Source organism: Gymnoscopelus braueri (assembly GCF_963280865.1).
Source record: "Gymnoscopelus braueri genome assembly, chromosome: 7".
NCBI classification, from domain to species: domain Eukaryota; kingdom Metazoa; phylum Chordata; class Actinopteri; order Myctophiformes; family Myctophidae; genus Gymnoscopelus; species Gymnoscopelus braueri.
In genome coordinates this window covers 46,823,641-46,846,012 of record NC_137608.1, presented here as the reverse complement: position 1 = coordinate 46,846,012, position 22,372 = coordinate 46,823,641, and the positions used below count along the sequence as shown (strand labels likewise).

Below are 22,372 nucleotides of genomic sequence, written 5' to 3'. Positions count from 1 at the left end.
CGCCGTTTTGGGATCTCGCTGTCTCTCTAAGGACTACTTTATTTTTGGACATACAGACGATTTTCAGTATTTTTTGGGATATTACTGGATTACTTTGGAATATACAATATGTTAATTGGAATCACTCAAGGAACTTTAAAGGAATTTGTTTGATTTTATTATATAAAATATTGCAAAAGCAATAGTTTTGTTTTTCATTTTGGTTTGCAATACAGGGTTAAAGTATACAGAATTACTGATGCAGGTAAAGGACCTTTATTTGTCTAATATAACTCTGACATAAAATGTATAGTTTTGATTGTTATAACCCACCCACAGCGCATTTCCAAAACAAAACTGCTTTACACAAAACTTTAAGAACACTCAACTTTATTGTCACATCACAGGTTTACAGGTGTAAAAAGTGGGTGAAATGTTTTGTCATACAACTCATACAAGCTCCACCATTGCAATTCCAAGGAAGGTGGAAAGAAATAGATGATAAAAGAAACAGAAAAACAGGTTACATATCAATATGAGCAGTGTGAAATATATCAGGTGTATGAATGTAAGGTGCATGCCTGCATGGTTAAAAATAGCAGTGGAACGAGAGGCAGAAGACAAATGAAACACAATATGTACCAAAGAGAAACACTTAGAGGGACATTTGAATGCAATTAAAATAGTTATTAAAAAAGTTGAGAGCAGAAGAATAAGCCCAAATAAAGTAGATGGAAATTACAGCGCAGCACAAGAGATTAATCAAAAGCCCACAACGTAAGACGGAGGCAAACAGAAAAGTCTACAGCTTTGATTTAAAAAATACCTTTTGTTCCAGATACTGTATGTGGTGCATAAAATCTGAACGCTGCTTCTCCACGTTTATAGTTGTGACTCTGGGGACAGACCTGTCCCAGATGACCTGAGAAGTCTGGATGGTTCATGATACGTACACCAGATCAGAAACATTACAGTAGTCGAGCCTACTGAAGATGAATGCACGTTTTTTTTTCCAAAACCTGCTGAGACATAAGCCCTTTAATCCTTGATATCGTCGCTGTCGGGCAGAATCTCCATATTCAAACTTTTTGTGTATTTTCGTAAATTAATGCCCTACTTGATCATACGACTAGCATCACACAAAAGTATTAAAAGTAGCAGATTTGAATCCTGAGAAGTAACAGTATTGGACATGGACATGGAGCTGTCCACCCGACAGAGACGATATATTCTTAGAGTGACAGTCGGCTCACTTTGTGATTGTCTTAATGTGGCTGTTGAAATTCAGGTCCGAGTCCATGACTGCGGCAAGATTTCCCACATGGGTTGTTGTTTTTAACATTACCAATTGAAGCTGAGAGATGACTATTACTCTTTCTTTTTTTGGCTCCAAAAATAGTCACTTCGGTTCCCTCTTTGTTGAATTGAAGAACATTCTGGCACATCCAATCGTTGATTCGTTCAATGGATTGAATTGCATTAATTATGGTAACATATGCTGTTGTTTTCCATAATCTAAGCCAGCGGGAGCATTTGAACAGAAGAGGGCCCAGGATGGAGCCTTGGGGAACTCTGCATGTCATTTCTGTCCGCTCAGATGTGTAATTACCTATAGACACAAAGTAGTCCCTTTCCTAGGATACAAACCAATTTAGTGCCGTGCCAGAAACTCCCACACAGTTATCCAGCGCAGGAGAGACAGACGGCATGTGAAAGCTGAGAGGGAGAGGCCATTGGAGAGAGACGCGGTAGGAAAGCTGAGAGGGAGACAGCGTACGAGAGGCAGACAGTAGGACATCTCAGGGAGACAGTGTAGGAGAGACCTACAGAGGGGAAGCTGAGAGGGAGACGACATAGGAGAGACATACAGTCGAAAGCTGAGAGGGAGGAGAGACAAGAGAAAAGAAAAGCGGAGAGGGAGACGGCGTAGTGCAAACAAACAGTGGGTTGAGTTTCTGTGGAACAATTTAGAAAGGCTAAGAGGGGGAACTGAGTTAAAAGAACAAACAATGAAAGGCAGAGGTAATAGCCGAAGGTGAAAAGAGATGAGAGGGAGAGAGAGGGGAGGGAGGGTAATGGAAGCTTGTATGTTAACATTCAGTCAGTGTGAAGGGATGTGTAGGAGTTAAATGAACAGACATGTTCTGCCAATGAATGTTGTGTAGTTTTGGTCGTCGATAATTGCGCCCTTGCAAATGATATGCACACACATTGACGCACACTTGTGTCGCGTGTACGGGCACATATGCAATCCCTCACTCACGCACATGCACAGACGCACACATACACGGGGAATAAAATCGATACACATGCAGTACGTTGCCTCTACATGTAACACGCACTTTATCTTTCTCACACACACAGACACACTAACATATCTCTCATGTACACTCACTCCCCTTCTCTCTCTCTCTCTCTCTCTCTCTCTCTCTCTCTCTCTCTCTATCTCTTTCTCTCTCTCTGTCTCTCTCTCTCTCTCTCTCGGTCTCTCAGTCTTTCGCTCTTTCCATCTCTCTCTGCACTCCTCATCTATGACTCTTTTTTTCCTCTCTCTCCCTACCTCTATCTCTACCCCCCCCCTCTCTCTCTCTCTCTCTCTCTCTCTCTCTCTCTCTCTCTTTCACTCTCTGCCTAGCTTTCTACCTCTCTCTTTACAACTCCACCCCCTCTCTCTGTAGCATTCCAGTTTCTCTTATCCCGTTCCGCTTATAATTCAAACGCTTTAAATCTCTTTTCTCCCCATTTGATTTCATTTCCTTTCATGCCTCTTTTATTCCATCCCTCACTCTACCCCCCATCCTTCCTTCCTTCCTTCCACTCAATTCATCCCTCTCTCCCTCCATAATTTGAACTATATAATGATTGTCTACTCTAGGACACACCAGTGATAAAAAAAGAATGACATGGTTATTAAAAACGGAAGCATACGTCACAATGTGATGCATTGTGAGCTGGTAGATGTAATTTTTCACTATTCGTCGCACAGAGTAGCATGTAGGGTTTTCACTGTGCAACTGTGTCATCTGTTGGTTGGCCATGGTGCAGCTCCCACGCAGAAACATAGACCTTTTTGGACAATTTAGAACATTTATTGAGCCACAATAAACATGTGATAGTGAGGCACATTTCTTACACCAGTATTTGAAAGTTCTGACTCCGGGAGAAACTGTCTAAGTTTGTATTCAAATCACAGCAACATTCTGGTGAGAACATTAAAGGGAGAAGTGTGTGAAAATACATTGCCTTACAGCTGTATAAATTACCGCTACTCTCACACACTACGCACGCACGCACGCACGCACGCACGCGCGCACGCACGCGCGCGCGCACGCACGCACGCACGCACGCACGCACACACATTTATTATTGAAAATGTGTCATGTGTGTCAGTAGAGGGAACCCAACAGAACAGGTCATTTAATCCAGTAATTTACTCAACAAACAAAGGCTTATGGGAAGGTGAGGCATGCAGGGTAAAACAGGGAGGTTGTCCAACAAATGCACATCATCCAAAAAAGGTGCAGACATAAATGTAAATCCAAACGGTAAGACACAGCAACATTTTTTAACTACAAACCCACAACGGGCCACGCTGCAGCGTGTTGTGAGCTTTTAGATCGGCTATTTTCAGAGGAATTGCCGGCTCGCAACTAAGTATAACTCAGGCATCAGGGCTAGGGTAAAAATGGCCAAAAAGGGTAAAAATGGTAATTCTAAAATTGCCGTACTAAAATGTGTTGGATGTCCCCACAAGTGTAGTAATACAAACGCACGCCTGCGTTCGTGTCGTGTGCGTGCAAGTGTGTTTGTGTGAAAGATGGAGAGCGATGTTGGTAGTAAAATGTGAGTGATACTAAGCAGAGGTAGAATGTGTAAAGCAACAGAGTGAAAAAGAAAAAAAAGCATCTAAAAGGAAGAGTGTAAGTGTAGGGTAGAGACGGGGGGAATGAGCATGCCGAGGAAGGGATAACAAGAAAGAATAAGGGTGGAAACAAAAACATATTGAAAAGTAATGAGAGAGAGGGATGAGTGAAATAGAAGGAAGGGAGGAGAGGAGCGAAAGTAATCAAGTTGACGCTGCAGGTTCTTCTGAACTGAAAATAACAGAAACAACCTTGTTTAATATATAAAAGCCAAAGGCAAAGCCTTACCCATTAGCCTTACCCTCTACCCATGAATTACGGGCAAGGCAGCTGGCTCTGTCCCTAAACGGTATCTTAGGGCCGCACTACCCGCTATACCCGCTATACTTCACGTATACGCTATACGGTGTGGCGGTGTTGTTGCGATTTCCCTAAAATTGCCATCTTGCCCACACACAAACGTTGGGTAATGTCCGATGTTACAGCTGAGCGCCTCAGTGCGGCTGCAGAGTTCACTTCGGAATTAAGTGATTGTGCATGTGATTGTCATTACAATTTTACTGTAATCCACAAAAGTGTGACTGTTAATTCTTTGTGTCAATAAATTGTGTTTTCACCAGCAGTAGCCAGTTAAGCTTATCAAAGACAAATACAATGTTGTTTGATCTGCGTACGCTATAACCATACCACACCATTTTGTTTAAATAATCCAGAACACAAGCAGATTGCTGTAATTTAAAGTTCTCTATAACCAGCAATGTGTGAGTGATAATTCTGATAATCAAATATAAATGTATTCCAAGGCAATGTCGCTCTTCCATGGGCAGAGGGAGAGGGCATAAGATTGCACTGGGGATTATGGCTTGCGCAGTCTTCTCTTAAAGGTAATTGCATTTGGCACGGTGATTGGTTTTAATATTGTAACACCCAAACCCTAGTACACCTATGCATAATGTAACGGGTAGCGCAGGTGTTTTAGGGATAAGGCAGGTGTCCCAAGATAGCAACTTTTGCACGGGAACGCCCCTTGCGCAATGCTAAATCCCCAAATAGTGGGTATACTGTAGGAACTTTGGCCGAAAATAGAGCCCATAGTCTCCCCTACACTGTCTCCCTCTCAGCTTTCCTACTGCCTGTCTCACCTATGCTGTCTCCTAGGGCTGTAGATCTTCTGCTATCTCACGATTCGATTCCGATTCTTGGGGTCACGATTCCGATTTATTACGATTTTTTTTTTAAACAAACGATTCTCGATTCAAAAACGTTATTTTTTTCGATTCAAAACCATTCTCGATTCAAAACATAGGATTTCAGGATCTACTCCAGTCTGCTGGCATGAGAGCAGAGTACATTTATGTAGCTTTTATAATTGTAAAGGTTTTATCAATTAAACACACAAAGGTAAATCCAAGATAAAAAAAATATCGATTCTGAATCGTCCAACAGTAGAATCGCGATTCGTACTCAAATCGATTTTTTCTCCCCTCCCAGATTTCCTGTACTGTTTGTATCTCCTAAACCGTTTCCCACTCAAATTTTGTCTGTCTTGCCTACACTGTCTCCCTCTCAGCTTTTCTACTGCCTGTCTGCCTTACACCGTCTCCCCTCTTAAAGTTTTGCTTTAGCATTGTCTTTTATTTGCTTCATTTCATGGTGTGCTTCATTAGATAAACTGACAGACCGAACCATGAAGCTCTCAAAACAGATTTCCGACCCACACGTGTTTACTGGACAGCCGATCTCACCGACACCTACCCAACTTTGAAAGCCCAATCAAATTGGCTCTTATTAAGGTTTACATTTCGAAGTACATTTACTTGCGTACCGTACTTAAGTACATTTTGTGAGTATCTGTACTTTACTTGAGTATATTTTCTGTTTTTGGATACTTTCACTCCACTACATTTCAAAGACAATTATCTTACTTTTGACTCCACTACATTTCTAGGAAGGGAAAAAGTAGGCTTCATTGCGAGTTAAACAATTATAGTGAACATCAATTGTAGTTGAGTAATACTTGACCAGGAGTATCTATACTTTGCGTCAAGTACTGGTGTTGATTACTTTGTCCACCACTGCATCTCATCATCAGTCCTCTGCCGGTTTTAAACCATTCAATCCGGGGAACGCATCTGTGTCATTTTAGATTTCTTTGGCTATTCAAAAATAGCAGATCTACAAGCTCATATGAGCTTGTAGATCTGCTATTTTTTGAAAAATCTTGAACATTTTGTTCAAATCTTTGAATAATACATAATATTTAAAGCGAACATTTGTAACTTCAATCTTCTGGAGGTCCCTGGAACAAAACATTTTACAAATGTTCGCTTTAAAAAAACTACATATTCAAAGATTTGCACACAATCTTTCAAAAATAGCAGATCTTTTGAATAGCCAAAGAAATCTAAAAATGACAGAGATGCGTTCCCGGATAGACCTGAAGAAGCATCTGTGTCATTTTTAGATTTGAGCTAAAAAGCATTATTTTACACTTTGGCTATTCAAAAATAGCAGATCTACAAGCTCATAGCGCGGCACCGAGTGCCGCGCTATGAGCTTGTAGATCTGCTATTTTTGAAAAATCGAGAAAATTGGGGAAAATCTTTGAATTATATTTTTTAAAGCAAACATTTGTAACTAAAATATTTGCTTCTGGGGGGTCCCTGGAACAACATATTTTGAGATGGGGGTCCGCGGCCAAATGCATATACATTTTGGGGTCCTTGACATGGAAAAAGTTTGAGAACCACTGACATAGTAGCACATTTTTTTTCAAAAAACATTTTTAGATTTAGAAGACATCTGTAGAATCGGCCTCAGGTCTTAATGGGTTAAACAACCGGAGGTAACGTAGGAGGAATGGTTCCAAACGCCAAGACAATCAGTCACAGGCTCAGAGTGGAGAGAGGGCTGGAAATGGGACTGACACCTTCCTGTTCCCCCCCCCCCCCCCTGACCCATCTCTGTTGTTATGGTTAGCAGAATGTCTGTGACGGCCCCTGTCTGCTCGCTGAAATACAACCGTAACATTTATTTGTTCTTCTTTCTGTTATGCCTACGCACATTTGTGATGTTTAACCCATTACAGACCTGAGGCCGATTCTAAAATGCCTTCTAAATCAGTTGTTCTCAAACGTTTTCATGCAAGGACCCCCAAATGTATTTGAAAATTGTCTGAAAATTGTCTTGTGCCAGGGACCCCCAGAAGAGAAGATATGTGCTCTTAACACATAAGCTGCCATGGACGCAGATCTGCGTCCTATTAGATACAGCCGTGGGCTGCCAGAATAATCTAGGACGCAGATCTGCGTCCTAATGTTTAATTTGGTTAATAGACGATCACGCTGTTTTATTTACATTCCGAGATCAGTTTCCTTTTCCACTCACCTCCGCTTCACCCGGAAGCAATTTCAGCGATTTCCGTTTCCCGTTTCCGGTTTTAGATTGAAAAATGCGCTAATGCGGCCAAAACACACGGTATAAAAAACAAACGGAGAGCTCCACTTCTATTTTCTTTAGTCTGGGTGACGAGCAGTCATCGTCGTCGTGTATGACAACGGTCTGGTCGGCGATCGGCGATTGTCGAAAACGTCACATCCGGTTATGACGTATTTGACTGTTTGACTCTGTTTAGGGGGGGTTGAGTGAGTCAGCTAGTGATCGAGGTGTCTATTTGCTGCTCTCTGCTGGTAGAACTGTCGTATGTGTTTAAAACCGCAGTCAGACAATTTATTTGAATGAAAAATTACAAAATTAAACACGCAAATCGCTGGCAAGGGGGTGAGTACATTATGAATACACTCTGGCAGTCAATGTGTTAATCTAAATGAACACTTTCAAGGTTTTTCAAAAATATTCAAAAATAGAAGTTGTACAAACCACTGTAAATCCTGAACTTATAGCAAAAATCTAAAATGACACATATTCTTTCCTGATTTTAAAGGGTTAAGGCATGTCATTGTTGTTGTCTTCATCCCTGGTACATGAAACGGTTAAATGCATATGGTGATAACGAAAGCGATGTCAGCTCCGCCAGTAGAGTGATGGATATCGGTTGTGGCATCTTTAGAGTCCGGCCGATCATAGGAGTCTTTGTGATCCCTCAACATCAACTTTTATCAATGGAAGGGCTTATCGTTTCGAGATTCAAGATAATGGTGATTGGTGATGTATTGGCTGTATTGGTTGTAGACTAAATGGAACGCAGTGATTGCATCAGAGGTATGTCACTCAGACACACAGTCACCTGCAGCAAAAAGCGAATTTCCTGAACTTTAGTAACCCACAGGTCTCTCCGTAGCTCTGTCTGTCTGTCTGTCTGTCTGTCTGTCTGTCTGTCTGTCTGTCTGTCTGTCTGTCTGTCTGTCTCTCTGTTTCTCTGTGTGTGTCTCTCTCTCTCTCTCTCTCTCTCACTCACTCACTCACTCACTCACTCACTCACTCACTCACGCACGCACGCACGCACGCACGCACGCACGCACGCACGCACGCACGCACGCACGCACACACACACACACACACACACACACACACACACACACACACACACACACACACACACACACACACACACACACACACACACACACTCAAAGTGCTTGACATTTTGCCGTCTCTGTCCCAAATCACTCTCAAAACCTTCTACCCATCCAGCATTGCAATGAATCTCTCTCTCTCTCTCTCTCTCTCTCTCTCTCTCTCTCTCTCTCTCTCTCTCTCTCTCTCTCTCTCTCTCTTCTCTGTCTCTGTCTCTCGCTTGACATTTAGACAATTCCATCTAAAACCTCACACCGTTCCAACTGTTCTGATTCTTCATGTACAAAGGAATGATTCTGTCTCTGTCTCTGTCTCTGTCTCTGTCTCTGTCTCTGTCTCTGTCTCTGTCTCTGTCTCTGTCTCTGTTTCTGTCTCTGTCTCTGTCTCTGTCTCTGTCTCAAGCCTGATTTATACTTTCCAACCAAGGGGCTACCATCCGGCTTGTAAATTGAGGCTAAATAGGAAGTGTGACAGTTCATATGAATGGCCTGTAGTCTCGCTGTTTCACCCCCACTGGTTGCAGAAGCAATTAGGCTCTATTCAAGCGAATGGGTTTTCAACTTTACACTTGATTTTAATAAACATTGTCATAAAACTGTGCTTCTAGTCATGATATGCGTTTTGGTAAATTATGGTCCCATTTATTTTATGTAGGGTGTGTTTCTAGGGTTTCTACTGGTTCTACCGAGTGAAGACCCGCCCTCGCTGCGGTTACAGCCAATTAGCATTAATTTCCGATTATTTTCGGACCGGATATGAACCGGATATAGAAAGATGGCGGATTTGAAATTGCTGCAAAATAGGCTTCATTTACGATCTGTAGAAACCAATGGCGTGACGCTGTCCATATTTTTTTACGGCCTATGTCTGCAACGCATTGTGAGCTTGTAGATCAGACCCTAAAAATGCTACGTTTCGAGCTGTAGATCTGATACTTTTGATGCTTTTGTGTGACGCTATAGTATTATCAAGTAGGGCGTTAAATTACGAAAAAAAACTAAAAAAAGTTAAATATAAATAAACTTAAATATGGAGATAAGAGCAATGATATAGCATTATAAGATTATGTGGAACAGTTGTCTGGCTACGCCGAGACTACATGGAAAGAGGACATGAAACGTATGGATTATAGCTTTAAACATCTCTCTCTCTCTCTCTCTCTCTCTCTCTCTCTCTCTCTCTCTCTCTCTCTCTCTCCCCCCCCCCCCAGGTCTCTCCCTCCTGTGACCAGGTGCTGGTGAACGGTAAGGAGATGCGCGGTCGCCAGTCGCTGGCGGTGAACTTCACCTACCTGCACCTGCGCGGCCAGCTGCGCCTGACGGTGTGGGTGCCCCGGCTGCCCCTGCAGATCGACGTGTCCGACACGGAGCTCAGCCAGGTCAAAGGGTGGAGGGTCCCCATCGTCACCAACAAGAGGTTACATTAATGACTCTTAAGAGCATTTATTTATTGGTATATGTATTTTTATTTTTTATTTTTAACAATTTAGCTTCACGTTTAAACAGGACTGAGTCGAGCAGTTAGTTCTCAAGCGTTTTCGTGCCAAGGACTCCCAAATTTATATGTATTCAGCCGCGGAACCCGACACCTGAAAATGTGTTGTGCAAGGGGCCCACAGAAGACAATATTTATGTAAAAACAATATTCAAAATGATTCAAAAGTTTCCAAACATTTTCGATTATTTTTTCAAGTAAAGTACAAAAATAGCAGATATACAGGCCGCAGTGCGACACGAAGTGACGCACTGTGAGACCAACACATTCTCACTGCCAGGGTGATCAAGTTTTTAACAAATGATCAGAAAACTAAAATTATAGCTTACACCAGCTAACTATTTCCATGTAAATTTGTATTGTTAAAGTGATATTGCTGTCGTTACACACATGTTGCTTCTTACATAATGTGTAGTGTGTGTGTGCGCGTGTGTACGTGTGTGTGCCTTAAAAAAACTGGATAATATGCTTGTTTATATCCATTACATCCCTTTGTTGCTTGGCTAAGAAAAAGTGCTATACACTTAAATCTCAAATTAATACAGACATTTACTCAGCTGAACTTATATTGTCGGTGAGTAGAGGTGCTCTGAAGACAAGGAGGGATAGAGAAATTACACCAGAACTGAGTTTAAGGTGGTTATTAAGTTAGTAACTTTTCCCCCTTGGGTTGTTGGTGAGTTTGACGTTTGAGCTGTCAATGGTGATACAATTACTAGAGTCTGTGATGGGAAAGGAACATTTACTGAATATCATATCACCAATCACAGTGTATACAGTAAAAGCCTTAAAACTCTGAGATTACACAAATGCAACCAAAAGTTTATTGGATTTGTATATTCTCAAAGTGGTTCTTTGGCTCATGATCATAAGGGAATCTTTACAGTATGCTCACCTATCCGTGTTTAATGAGCCTCATCCCTTTAGCAGAATGCTGTATGTTGTCTCTGTCTGTCGGGTGGAAACCTCACAGTCCAAAACGTAACTTTTCAGGATTCAAATAAAAAAAATAGTAAAAGTAGCAGATCTAAAGCTCAAAGTGCATCGCTTCGCGCCATGTTTTGAGCTTGTGGATCTGCTTCTTTTGATGCTTTTGTGTGAGGCTGTAGTCTGGTCAAGTAGGGAGTTCATTTACGAAAAAAACGCAACAAGTAAAAAATTGGAGATAAGAGGTTTCTGCCCGACAACAACGATGTGTGTGTACTGTACTGTATGTCAGGCAGAAACCTTGTATGTCCAAAACGGTTACTTTCCAGGAAATGGCAAAAAAAAAAGTGTGTTCCCAATGGATCCAATGTAGTCCAATGTAGATTATTTACTTGTGTTAATACAATTGTTATACAATTAATAATTGGTTAAATATGTATAAATCCCAGACAGACCCCTTTAACTTTCACTTTTCAAGCTCACACAAGCTGTACATCAGCAATTTTTTCTACTTTATTTTTTTTATTAAAAGGTTTTAATATGGAGACAAGATTTCCGCCCGACAGCAACAATATGCGTTTATGTTTATATTCAACCACATGCTGTGCCCTATTTTATACTCTGTCTGTTAAAAAATAGCAGATCTACAGTACAAGCTCACAATACATCACAAAGTGTGCGTGCGTGTGTGTGTGTGTGGTAGCGTGCACGTGTGTGTATGTGCATTCGTCTTCCAGAAGTGTGTGTGTGTGTGTGTGTGTGTGTGTGTGTGTGTGTGTGTGTGTGTGTGTGTGTGTGTGTGTGTGTGTGTGTGTGTGTGTGTGTGTGTGTGTGTGTGTGTGTGTGTGTGTGTGTGTGTGTGTGTGTGTGTGTCTGTGTGTGTGTGTGTGGGTCAAAACATACATGTGTGTGTATTAAATGTACTTTTGCTGTGTGTTTCTAGGTTTTTGTGTGTGCGTGGGTCATTGCATGTGTGTGTAACTGCGTGTGAGCGTTTACGTGCGTCACACAACCTTTCCCCAATCTTACCCGTCCTTCCATTCCGTTCTGCGGGGCCCATTTTTCAATTTGGGCTATCAATTTCTGCCCAGATAGCCTCCCACCATCACACACACAGACAGACACACACACACACACACACACACACACACACACACACACACACACACACACACACACACACACACACACACACACACACACACACACACACACACACACACACACACACTCCCCCTAACCACCATCTCGGCGAATGAAACACAGACGCTATTATGAGACATGCACCCTCACGCAGACAACACGCCACGGACCAGGCAGAGAGGCCTCTGGGAAATGGAACGAGAATTCCTGTAATATCACCTGTGTTTTCACAGCCTGAGATGGCGGCTACAGAAGATAGAGGGGTGTGTGTGTGTGTGTGTGTGGCTGTGTGTGTGTGTGTGTGTGTGTGTGTGTGTGTCTGTGTGTGATCGTGTGCGCATGTGGTTAGGTGCAGATATATAACACGGTGGGTGGTGAGGAAGAAAGAACGAGAGACGGCGACAAAGAAAGCGAGAGAGATAGAGAGAGAGAGACGTTTGCTCACCACGGGGCGTCGGTTGCTCTTCGAACCACGCCGTTTTTATGTCTCCTAATGTGAGAGTGAAGGCTCATTTACACTTCATCGCACGGTGGTGTCACGCGAAGAAAACGCCATATATACAAGTTCCAACACGTTGCATCCTTGACGTGTTGTGGGCTTGTATATCTGCTGTTTTCTTCGTGCGTACGTGATTATTAGGCATTTTGTCTCCACAGTGTTCCTAACCTTTGGTTTATGGCTCTTCCATTTGTCTGTTTTTATCTGCGGTTTGTTTATTTAGTTATTCATTCATTTATTTATTTATGTATGTATTTATTTATTTCCATTCCATTGAAGAGCATTCAGACCTTTGCCGAACGCCGTGAAACTTTGTTGTTTAACCCCGCTGGCGATGTGTCGCTAACAATAGCTACGCCACTCGGTGCGAGACGAACCGCATGGTTCAGACATCTGTGCGATTGGCCCAGGCTACTGCTGTCTATGTATTGATCGCGTCTGAGTCCGAATCCCGCCTAGACGGGAACGATATCTGAACGCTGGGGGGGACTTTTTGGGACCGTGTAGTCCGATGAGGATAGCCTCCCTGGGCTGGGCAGGGTGGTGGTAATCTATTATTTTAGCTAACACTGTGTTTGAAGCCCTGGTAACGCCAGAAATGACCAGAAATGGGAAATGACCCATTACTCATTTGGTCCTAAAACTCAAACCGAACTTGGCAAAGAGCCTTCATGTGCGCTGCCCCTCCAGCTTGGAATCACTTCTGTACAGATTGGAAGCTTAAAGGAACTAATATCACCTAGGTTTGTTAAAAGTTTACTCTCTGATTCGATGGCTCCATTGGACACGGCACCTGCTTCCCTAATGGTTTTATTGTATGCTTCTATTGGTGCTATTAATGTTTTTTTGACACACTGATGCACTCTTAACTTATTTCAAGTAAATGTTTGTATAATTATGTTTTGTAAATAGCAACTTTTTGTAAAGCTGCTCCCTCATAAAAGAGATGGGAATAAAAATGAATACGCCTTCAACAATCTCAACCACAGGGTCTCCTGCTAAAATGATATGAACCAAATGGACCCTTACAGGTCTATAACTCTGAGAGTGTACTGATGAGTTAAATTCACACTGAGGATTTTACAGTGTACTGTAGAATGGGGTCCCAGAGCTACAAATAATTTACACTGGAGGTCCTTGAGATTAAAAAGTTTGAGAATTACTGATCTACATTACTGGTACAGTACATACACAATTACCGCTTAATCTTAGTATCTCCTCTCTGTCTCTCTCTCTCTCTCTCTCTCTCTCTCTCTCTCTCTCTCCACCCTGCAGACCCACCAGGGACAGTGAGGATGATGAGGATGATGAGAGGAAGGGCAAAGGATGCACCCTTCAGGTACGGTTGTGACTGCACCTCAAGCTGCCATCTTCGTCTTTAGTGTTTCCGCATAAACTCTCACTGTCAGCTTTTACAGGCTTGTGTGTGTGCTTGCGTGTGTGTAAGCACCGTCTTGATGTATCACCATGACTGTGGAGAAATTCTACTGTGTTTTAGCTAATTACCATGTAAAATGTACAGTATTCTTCACTGATATAGAAATATACATATATGTACAACAATTTAACAATATAGCATTTATTTGGGTGGAAATATATTTTGAGGTCTGAAATAATAGTTTGTCCATTATGTTTTGAATCCTAGCTTTTCAAAATAGATTGGTGCGACGTGTTGCTTGATCAGTTTCTTTTTGGGAGAGCGGAGCATAAATGAGGCAGAGTCTCTCTGCTGTTGTTCCTTGCAGTACCAGTATGCCTTGGTTCGACTCCTGACTCTCTGTTGTTCCTTGCAGTACCAGTATGCCTTGGTTCGAGTCCTGACTCACTTTGTCGCAGAGCCGGCCGACGCGGGAGGAGAGATGGTGTACATGCTGGGGCCTGACTGGCAGGCTGACATCACACACCTGGTACTGGAGCAACTGAAGGTAGACACACACACACACACACACACACACACACACACACACACACACACACACACACACACACACACACACACACACACACACACACACACACACACACACACAAATCTCCAAATGTGAGGCCCTGTGGGACCGCACCACGGTGTGGTCGCACAGGGCCTCGCAACACTCACAATAGAGTAAGTGTGACGTTTGTCTCACTGGCACACAGGTGGAAGACCCTCGCATCGCCAGACTGATAGATGGGCGCATTCTGATGGGCAGGGACCTGGGTATAACCACCATTCAGGTACACTGTCCCTTCTATTCTGTTCTTTTCTGTTCTGTTCTGTTCTGTTCTGTTCTGTTCTGTTCTGTTCTGTTCTGTTCTGTTCTGTTCTGTTCTGTTCTGTTCTGTTTTGTTCTGTTCTGTTCTGTTCTATATTCTACTATGTACTATGCTATGCTATGCTATATAGTATAGGTCGTCGGGTAAGCTCGACCCCCGAAATACCCGAGGACCGACCCGGCTCTGTCTCTGGTCCATTCTCAATAAGTGACTCCCGGTCCGGGTCGGAATCGGTACCATTTGTCTCGGATCTCGGGCTCTGACAGTGAAATGACGGGTCCAATAAAACGCTACGTTTAGGTAAGAAAGTAAGAAACACAGTCTTATTTAATGCTGGACAACTTGTAATAATAACGTTAGCAATTGTAACGAGGTTTGACGAACTAGAAGCCAGTCATAGACCCTGATGATGACATTGATGATGTCACCCAGTGAAATCACACAGAAAATCAATCTGGCCAGGTCAAACACTATACTATGCTATGCTATGCTATGCTATTCTACACTAAGTCCTTATGGGTCCACATTTCACTCTCAGAGTTAAATTGACTCTCAGTTTTGCAGTCTATTCTATGAAATGATATTCTATTCTACTCTATAGTTTAACTATAATAGCACGTGTTTGACTGAGTTGAGAGAATATCTATCCCATCTATCCCAGTCTGAAGCAGCATATAATGAATTCCTTATATAATAGGTGACAATTGCACAGTAAAATCCATAGTGTTACATTTATCCATTTTGTAACTCTGAGAATATACAGATGGAACCTTATGCAGTTACACTGTGAATGTGACTGTGCGGAGGATGACCTTTTCTAATGTTTGGATTATGCAGACTGTTGAGCTGGTTAGCAACAATGCCGCTCCGGTTTGACAGCTACTCCAAATAGGCTAGCATCACCGCCGCATAATTATACCAGGTGCCAGCTAATTGGGCAACTCACAGTTCAGCCACAAGCTCTCTGAGTATTTACCTACTACCTTAAAGACACACACACACCAACTGTATACCTTTGCTGTCGGGCAGAAAACTCTTATCTCTATAATTCTGACTTTTTGTGTTTTTTAGTAAATGAATAACCTACTTGATCATACTACGGTGTCACACAAAGGGATCACAAATAGCAGATCTACAAGCTCGAAACGCGCCGCAAAGCAAGTGTTTCGAGCTTGTAGATCTACTATATTCGCTATATTTGAATTTGAATAATGAAAAGTAACAGTTTTGGACATAATGAGGTTTCCACCCGACAGAGACGATACACAAACATGCAGCTACAGTACACACACACACACACACACACACACACACACACACACACACACACACACACACACACACACACACACACACACACACACACACACACACACACACACACACACACACACACACACTGTCTCTCACTTTCTCTGCAATTAACGTTCACTCTTGGTCCTGTCAACGCAGCATTGTGTGTATTATGTAACACAAACACATACTGTACAGTAGACAGACGTATAGACGCACAAACAAACTATACAATGATGCATTACTCTGTATGCAGACACACTCTATCTCACATATTTACATACTGGTGGAGTTTGAGTTGCAGTCGATCAGTCCATTGTAGGGAAGTGCGCAGCAATGGTAGAACGTAATTAACTACATTTACTCAAGGACTGTACTAAATTTTAGGTCATTTTACTTTAGTTAAGTATTCAAATGTATTTTTTATACTTTATGTACTCCACTACATCTCAGGCATTTTACTCCAGTATAATATTTACTAGTTACTTTGCAGATTTAGATTATTACTACAAAACACACAAAATATACATTAACCACGCTAATTTAAAAGGTAGATGAGCAATTTTCAAAAAAGTTTGACAAATGTACTTTTACAAATTGACTTTGGTACTGCAAGTATAATTTGATGCCAATACTTTTGTATGTTTCCTCATGTAACATTTTGGGGAAAAAACATGTTTTTTACTTGTAACTGAGTATTTTTTTATCTTGTGGTGTTGCTACTTTATTGAAGCAAAACAAACCTGAATACGCTATTCTATGTTATCGTTGCTGTCGGGCAGAAACCTCTTTTATCCATATTTTAACTTTTTGTATTTGTTCGTAATCATACTACAGTGTCACACACAAGTATCTAAAGTAGCAGATCCACAAGCTCGAAATGAAAGAGTCTTGAGCTTGTAGATTTGCTACTTTTTGCTATTTTTGAATTTGAATCTTGAAAAGTAAGAGTTTTGGACATACAGTTTGATGTTTCCACCCGACAGACGTTATGCTACTCCAGTGTAAATTGTAATCTTATTACATTACACATTTAGCTGGGAGATGTGCTGAGTTGTAGTGATTTGACGGTGTCATTTACGAGTTTTTAAGTTGTTAGCGTATCTATGCTGTGTGCGTGCGTGCGTGCGTGCGTGCGTGCGTGCGTGCGTGCGCGCGCGCGTGCGTGTTGTGGCCAGTGGGGTAATAATCATGGGGATTTGGGAAACAGCTGCGTACAGTATGTGTTATGTGGTCTACAGTATGTGGGTTATAAACAAACACACACACACACACACACACACACACACACACACACACAAACACACACACACACACACACAGCTGTGCCCTGTCTGGGACTCAGTCGTGAGAATTTACCCAGCATTCCCTTTGAGGTGCCGGAGCTGACAGCCATCGTTTGATTGTTTGACATTTCAATTTTGCCCTCTGGTCGGTCTCTCTCTCTCTCTCTCTCTCTCTCTCTCTCTCTCTCTCTCTCTCTCTCTCTCTCTCTCTCTCTCTCTCTCTACCTTGTCGTCTTATTCTCCATCTATCTGGAGGAGTAATCCTGGAGCTGTCAGTCATTGATTTTGCTACCACGCCGGCAGCGGGATTGAAAGTGACGCCCCAACATGCTCGCTGTGAGATTTTCTTTGTACACCAATCAGACGCGCCTGTCCCCCCTGTCGCCGGGCGGAGTAGTTGTACAACACCGGCCTCCTCATCTCTGTCACTCTCTGCCTTCTGTTCTCTCTCTCTCTCTCTCTCTTTTTCTCTCTCAAAGAGTGTGTGTGCGTGTGTGTGTGTGTGTGTGTGTGTGTGTGTGTGTGTGTGTGTGTGTGTGTGTGTGTGTGTGTGTGTGTGTGTGTGTGTGTGTGTGTGTCCACTAGTTAGTTTGTGTTAAATAGTATCAGTGACGTGAAGTGACAGCTGAGGTGTTCTCTAACCAGTATTGTCTTTACCCAGACAAACCCCATGCTGTCAGCTTTTACAGGCTTTTACAGTATGTGTGCACACACACACACACACACACACACACACACACACACACACACACACACACACACACACACACACACACACACACACACACACACACACACACACACACACACACACACGCGCGCGCGCGCGTATCTCTACTCACGTGGGGACTAACAATCCCCACAAGGATAGTAAAACCTGAACTTCAGAACCATATCTCAACATTGTTTCTGGTCCCCATGAGAGAAAGGCTAAATTTCATGGCTAATAAAGATTTTTAGAGGTAAAATTCCAATTAGTAAACCAGTCAGGTCGGGTCAGGGCGACATGATTAGGGGTTGGCATTAGTGTTTGGTTTAAGTGTTGGGGTTAGGTGTTAATGTCAGGTTTAAGGGTTGGATAAGGGTTGGGTTTGTGCGATTCCCCACAACCAGGCTGCTTTCATTGTCAACAGCCTCTCCCAATAACGCAGCTTCCATGTTCACTGTCTGTCGCCTCGGATCAGCGGTCTGACAGAAAGCTGTAGCAATCTTAACAACACCTACACCTTTCATCAGCTCAGAGACAAAACAGTGGACTGTTAGGGTCTGGCAGGTGGAGGCAAGTGCAGAACCCCGGAACGAATCAGGCTGGGGCAGACAGACAGACAGGCAGGCGGACTGACAGATGGGAAGGCAGACAGGCCGATAGGTTGATACAGGTGAAAACTCTAACTGAGTTAAATAGACTAGAGGTTCGGGCCGCTACTCAGCCCTCACAGCTACTTTTCACCGCCGATCCGACTGATATGCCCATATATGGAGATCACTGTATCTGTCAGTCCTTGTCCCTTTTATGGGCATATATGGAGATCCCTGATGTCAGAAAACTCTGTATCTGTTAGTCCTTGTCCCTTTTATGCCCATATGCCCATATATAGAGATCCCTGATATCATCATTATATGGACATGATTTGTTAGGGCCCGATGCCATGATGACACATTGAGGTTAGACAACACACTCCATATTTGGGCGTAGCTGCATTGGGAAGTCCTTATGGTTATGACTGAATCATGGTGACATGGTCTGTGCGCCCACCCATCCTCCCTTGAGCCAATTTTAATATAGGAAGATGTGTAGAAATATTGGGCACTAAATGTACTGTAATTAACACATTGAATGCCAATCGCGTAGATCTACGCGAACCTATTTAAAGCCGCAGCGTGCCAGTCGCGTAGATCTACGCGAACCTATTTAAAGCCGCAGCGTGCCAGTCGCGTAGATCTACGCGAACCTATTTAAAGCCGCAGCGTGCCAGTCGCGTAGATCTACGCGAACCGCCGATTCCCATTGAAAGTGCCCCAGGTGCACTTTCCGAATTTTTTTGATCCATTTCCGTTTCCGGTTTCCGGTCGGAAACAGAATTATTCGGGTTCCGTTTTTTCGATCGTATCCGCTTCCTGTCTGGGATCCTGTTTAAAACTCGATTTTCTCGGTTGTTGTTTTTCTCCTCGCTGATCACTGTTTAGCGTTGATCGGCTGTATCTTCAAGATGGCGGCTCGCATTTGGAAACTGTTTTCGCTGGCCGTTTCTCACAGATCCGCTGTGTGTTTAGAACCAAATGAACGCGCACTTTTAACTTATTTAGCGAGGTCTGTGGCGACATGAAAAAAACAAAAAAACAACAATAAAACGCTGGCACTGGTGAGTACATTATGAGATTAAACTCTGGCATGGAATGTGTTAAGGGGGGAATTTATATGTATTTGGCCCCTCATTTATAAAACAAATGTGCATATGAAATCAAATGTAAAAGCAAAAATAAATACATCTAAAACAACACGCACACACACGCACGCACGTGTACACCCACGCACACACGCGCGCACACACACACACACACGCACGCACGCACGCACGCACGCACGCACGCACGCACGCACGCACGCACACACACACACACACACACACACACACACACACACACACACACACACACACACACACACACACACACACACACACACACACACACACACACACACACACACACACACTGTGTGGCTGTTATAAAGTCATATTCCATTATAATGTATGTAAAGTCCATTTGTTTATGCAGTTCACACACTCAATTGCGAGTGCTATCGTAATCGAGGCCGTGTGGCTTGCAGTAGCCTAGTGTCAGCTGTAGTCAGAGCTGATGGAAAACGGTTTTCCATGTTTAACTGGGTGTATAGTAAAGCCGTTGCCAGCAACATCTTTTCATTGTGTTTCTTTATCCTGTATGTCCATGGTCTTGTTTATAGCACGAAACTGAAGTCCTGTATAGTTTTTTTGTTTTATTTTTCTCACGGCCGCTGCCATGGTACGATGTTACAGCGCACATGGTTACTCATCCGATTGTGTGACCTGCCTGCATTGCAGGTGGCGACAGGACACATATTGGATGGGCAACACGCTTTTGACAAATTAGTCGTCCGTGCACACACATCGTCTGACATGTAAGCCTAGTAAGAGAGGTAGTGAGCAGGGGTGTACTGTGGATGTTTTAGCTACATCACGTGCACACACTCGCGCATACACGTGCACGTGAGCGATTGCAGATTGAAATAACCTCTTTAATATCTAGGCCTATTTATTAACCCACATTATACTGTATATCAAATGTTATTATATTTACTGGGGACACTAGTGTTATATGCATTTACCTTGCAGACGTCACCTCTGTAATTGAATTAGTCCATGAATCCATCAGCCACTGTTATCTAACTCTTGACTGCTTCAGACAGAATATCTGACAGTAGCCTATACTCCTACAGTAGGCTGCTTAGCAGGTCACACAATGGACCATTGATATGCATCCAGCCAGGTTGGTCATTCCTATGTTAATTCACGCTGGTGACACTCAGCGTCGGTTGAATTATCAGACATACAATCTTGGGCTGTAGGGGGCCACCGTCTACTGGACAAAATCAGCGGCAACATCTGTGTAACTGGAAAAGTGTGACATATGTCGTGTAAGAGAACTTCCGGCAACAGTGTTGCGCAATCATAGTTTCATACAAATACAAAGTGTATGGAAAATATGAAAGTTGCACGCATGAAATGTAGCTTATTGGATTTCCCATGGCATGCACTTTATTTGTGCATAGTTTGGAGGCAATTGCACTACTGGTGTGCTAGTACGAGGCGAATGGGATAAACGATGTACGGCCTACTCTATTAGGGTGGCTAGATAGATTGCTATGCAGCTGATTAAGTGAGAAGTCTTGATCCACGGTAATAATGCAAGTTAGCTTGAAAAAATATGACAATGCAAAAAAAATGCCTACGAGTTTGCAGATTGCTTAAATAGAAGCCTCTGAGATATAATGTAGAAGTATAAGGTATTAAGATATGGTAAAGTAAAAAAAAACACTCAAAATTGTACTTAAAATGTGTACTTAGTTACGACATCTGTACATAACATGCAAGACTTTTGTCTGGCAGTGGCCTCTTTGGGTCATTCAAGGCACTGTGGGCCTTCAATTTACTCCAGACAGGGATCCAAAACGGTATTGTCAGTCCTTCAGCGAGGAATGAAGCATACTGCGTCTTCCACTCTTCAATGTATTGATTGCCATCTGTCTTCTGTTTCAGGTTCTGTCCCCTCTCTCCGACTCCATCTTGGCAGAGAAGACCATCACGGTGCTTGATGACAAGGTAGGAATAATAATGCAATGAAGTATCAATGATAGGACACACAAAAGTCAACTGGAAGACGATGTAGGAACAGACAGTGAACTGGACAGCTAATGCTGCAGAACACAGTCGAATCCTGTCAATGGGGGGGGGGGGGGGGGGTGTTAAACACATATTACGCAGGAAAAGAGAAAACCCGGTCAGGAAAGCCTACGTTCGGGATAGGGCTACATTGTTGCATTTCTAAAGGCAAATTGACTGTTCTTACTTCATCCTGTGCTTCAACTTGTATTCTTGTTGAACAGGCTTAGTCTATATACAAAAACATTCCCTTGTGGTAGGCTACAGAGGTGCAAACTCCTGGCATGTGCAGATGCATTCAGTCAGATAACTCACAAATATTGATTGTAGGCTATTTATAAAAAGTAAATAGCGTGAACATTATATTTGATCTTGACCTTCAGTGCTACGTACATACAGGTATTACTCCCTGATCAGCACATTATAAGTCAACCATTTCAGAGCAGGGATATACATATAATATCAGCTTCTGGAGAAAGGAACCCTTAGGAAAAGCAGAGCCTACTGGGAGAAAACAAAAACGTAACAGACTTCATTGACACCGACAGCAAGATGGACAACAGTGAATGAGGTGAGCTTAAACAGACCACTAGATTGGTCAGAAGCTTTGAGTGTTGCAGACACATCACATGCTGGATACTTCACCCACATAGTGGTGCACGAGTATATCTGCCTGAA

The 22,372-nt window shown here is 42.7% G+C and overlaps 1 protein-coding gene across 1 annotated transcript in view; it reads left to right on the top strand.

The window, feature by feature from the left end:
• Nucleotides 1–22,372, top strand: part of LOC308089073 (transmembrane protein 132C-like) — a gene marked incomplete at its 3' end in the record, with an annotated part of 204,933 nt that overhangs the window by 166,014 nt on the left and 16,547 nt on the right. The window contains 5 exon segments of the mRNA XM_080433646.1: nucleotides 9,589–9,794; nucleotides 13,717–13,780; nucleotides 14,235–14,366; nucleotides 14,578–14,655; nucleotides 21,572–21,634. Coding sequence (XP_080289772.1) covers nucleotides 9,589–9,794; nucleotides 13,717–13,780; nucleotides 14,235–14,366; nucleotides 14,578–14,655; nucleotides 21,572–21,634 — 543 coding nt within the window.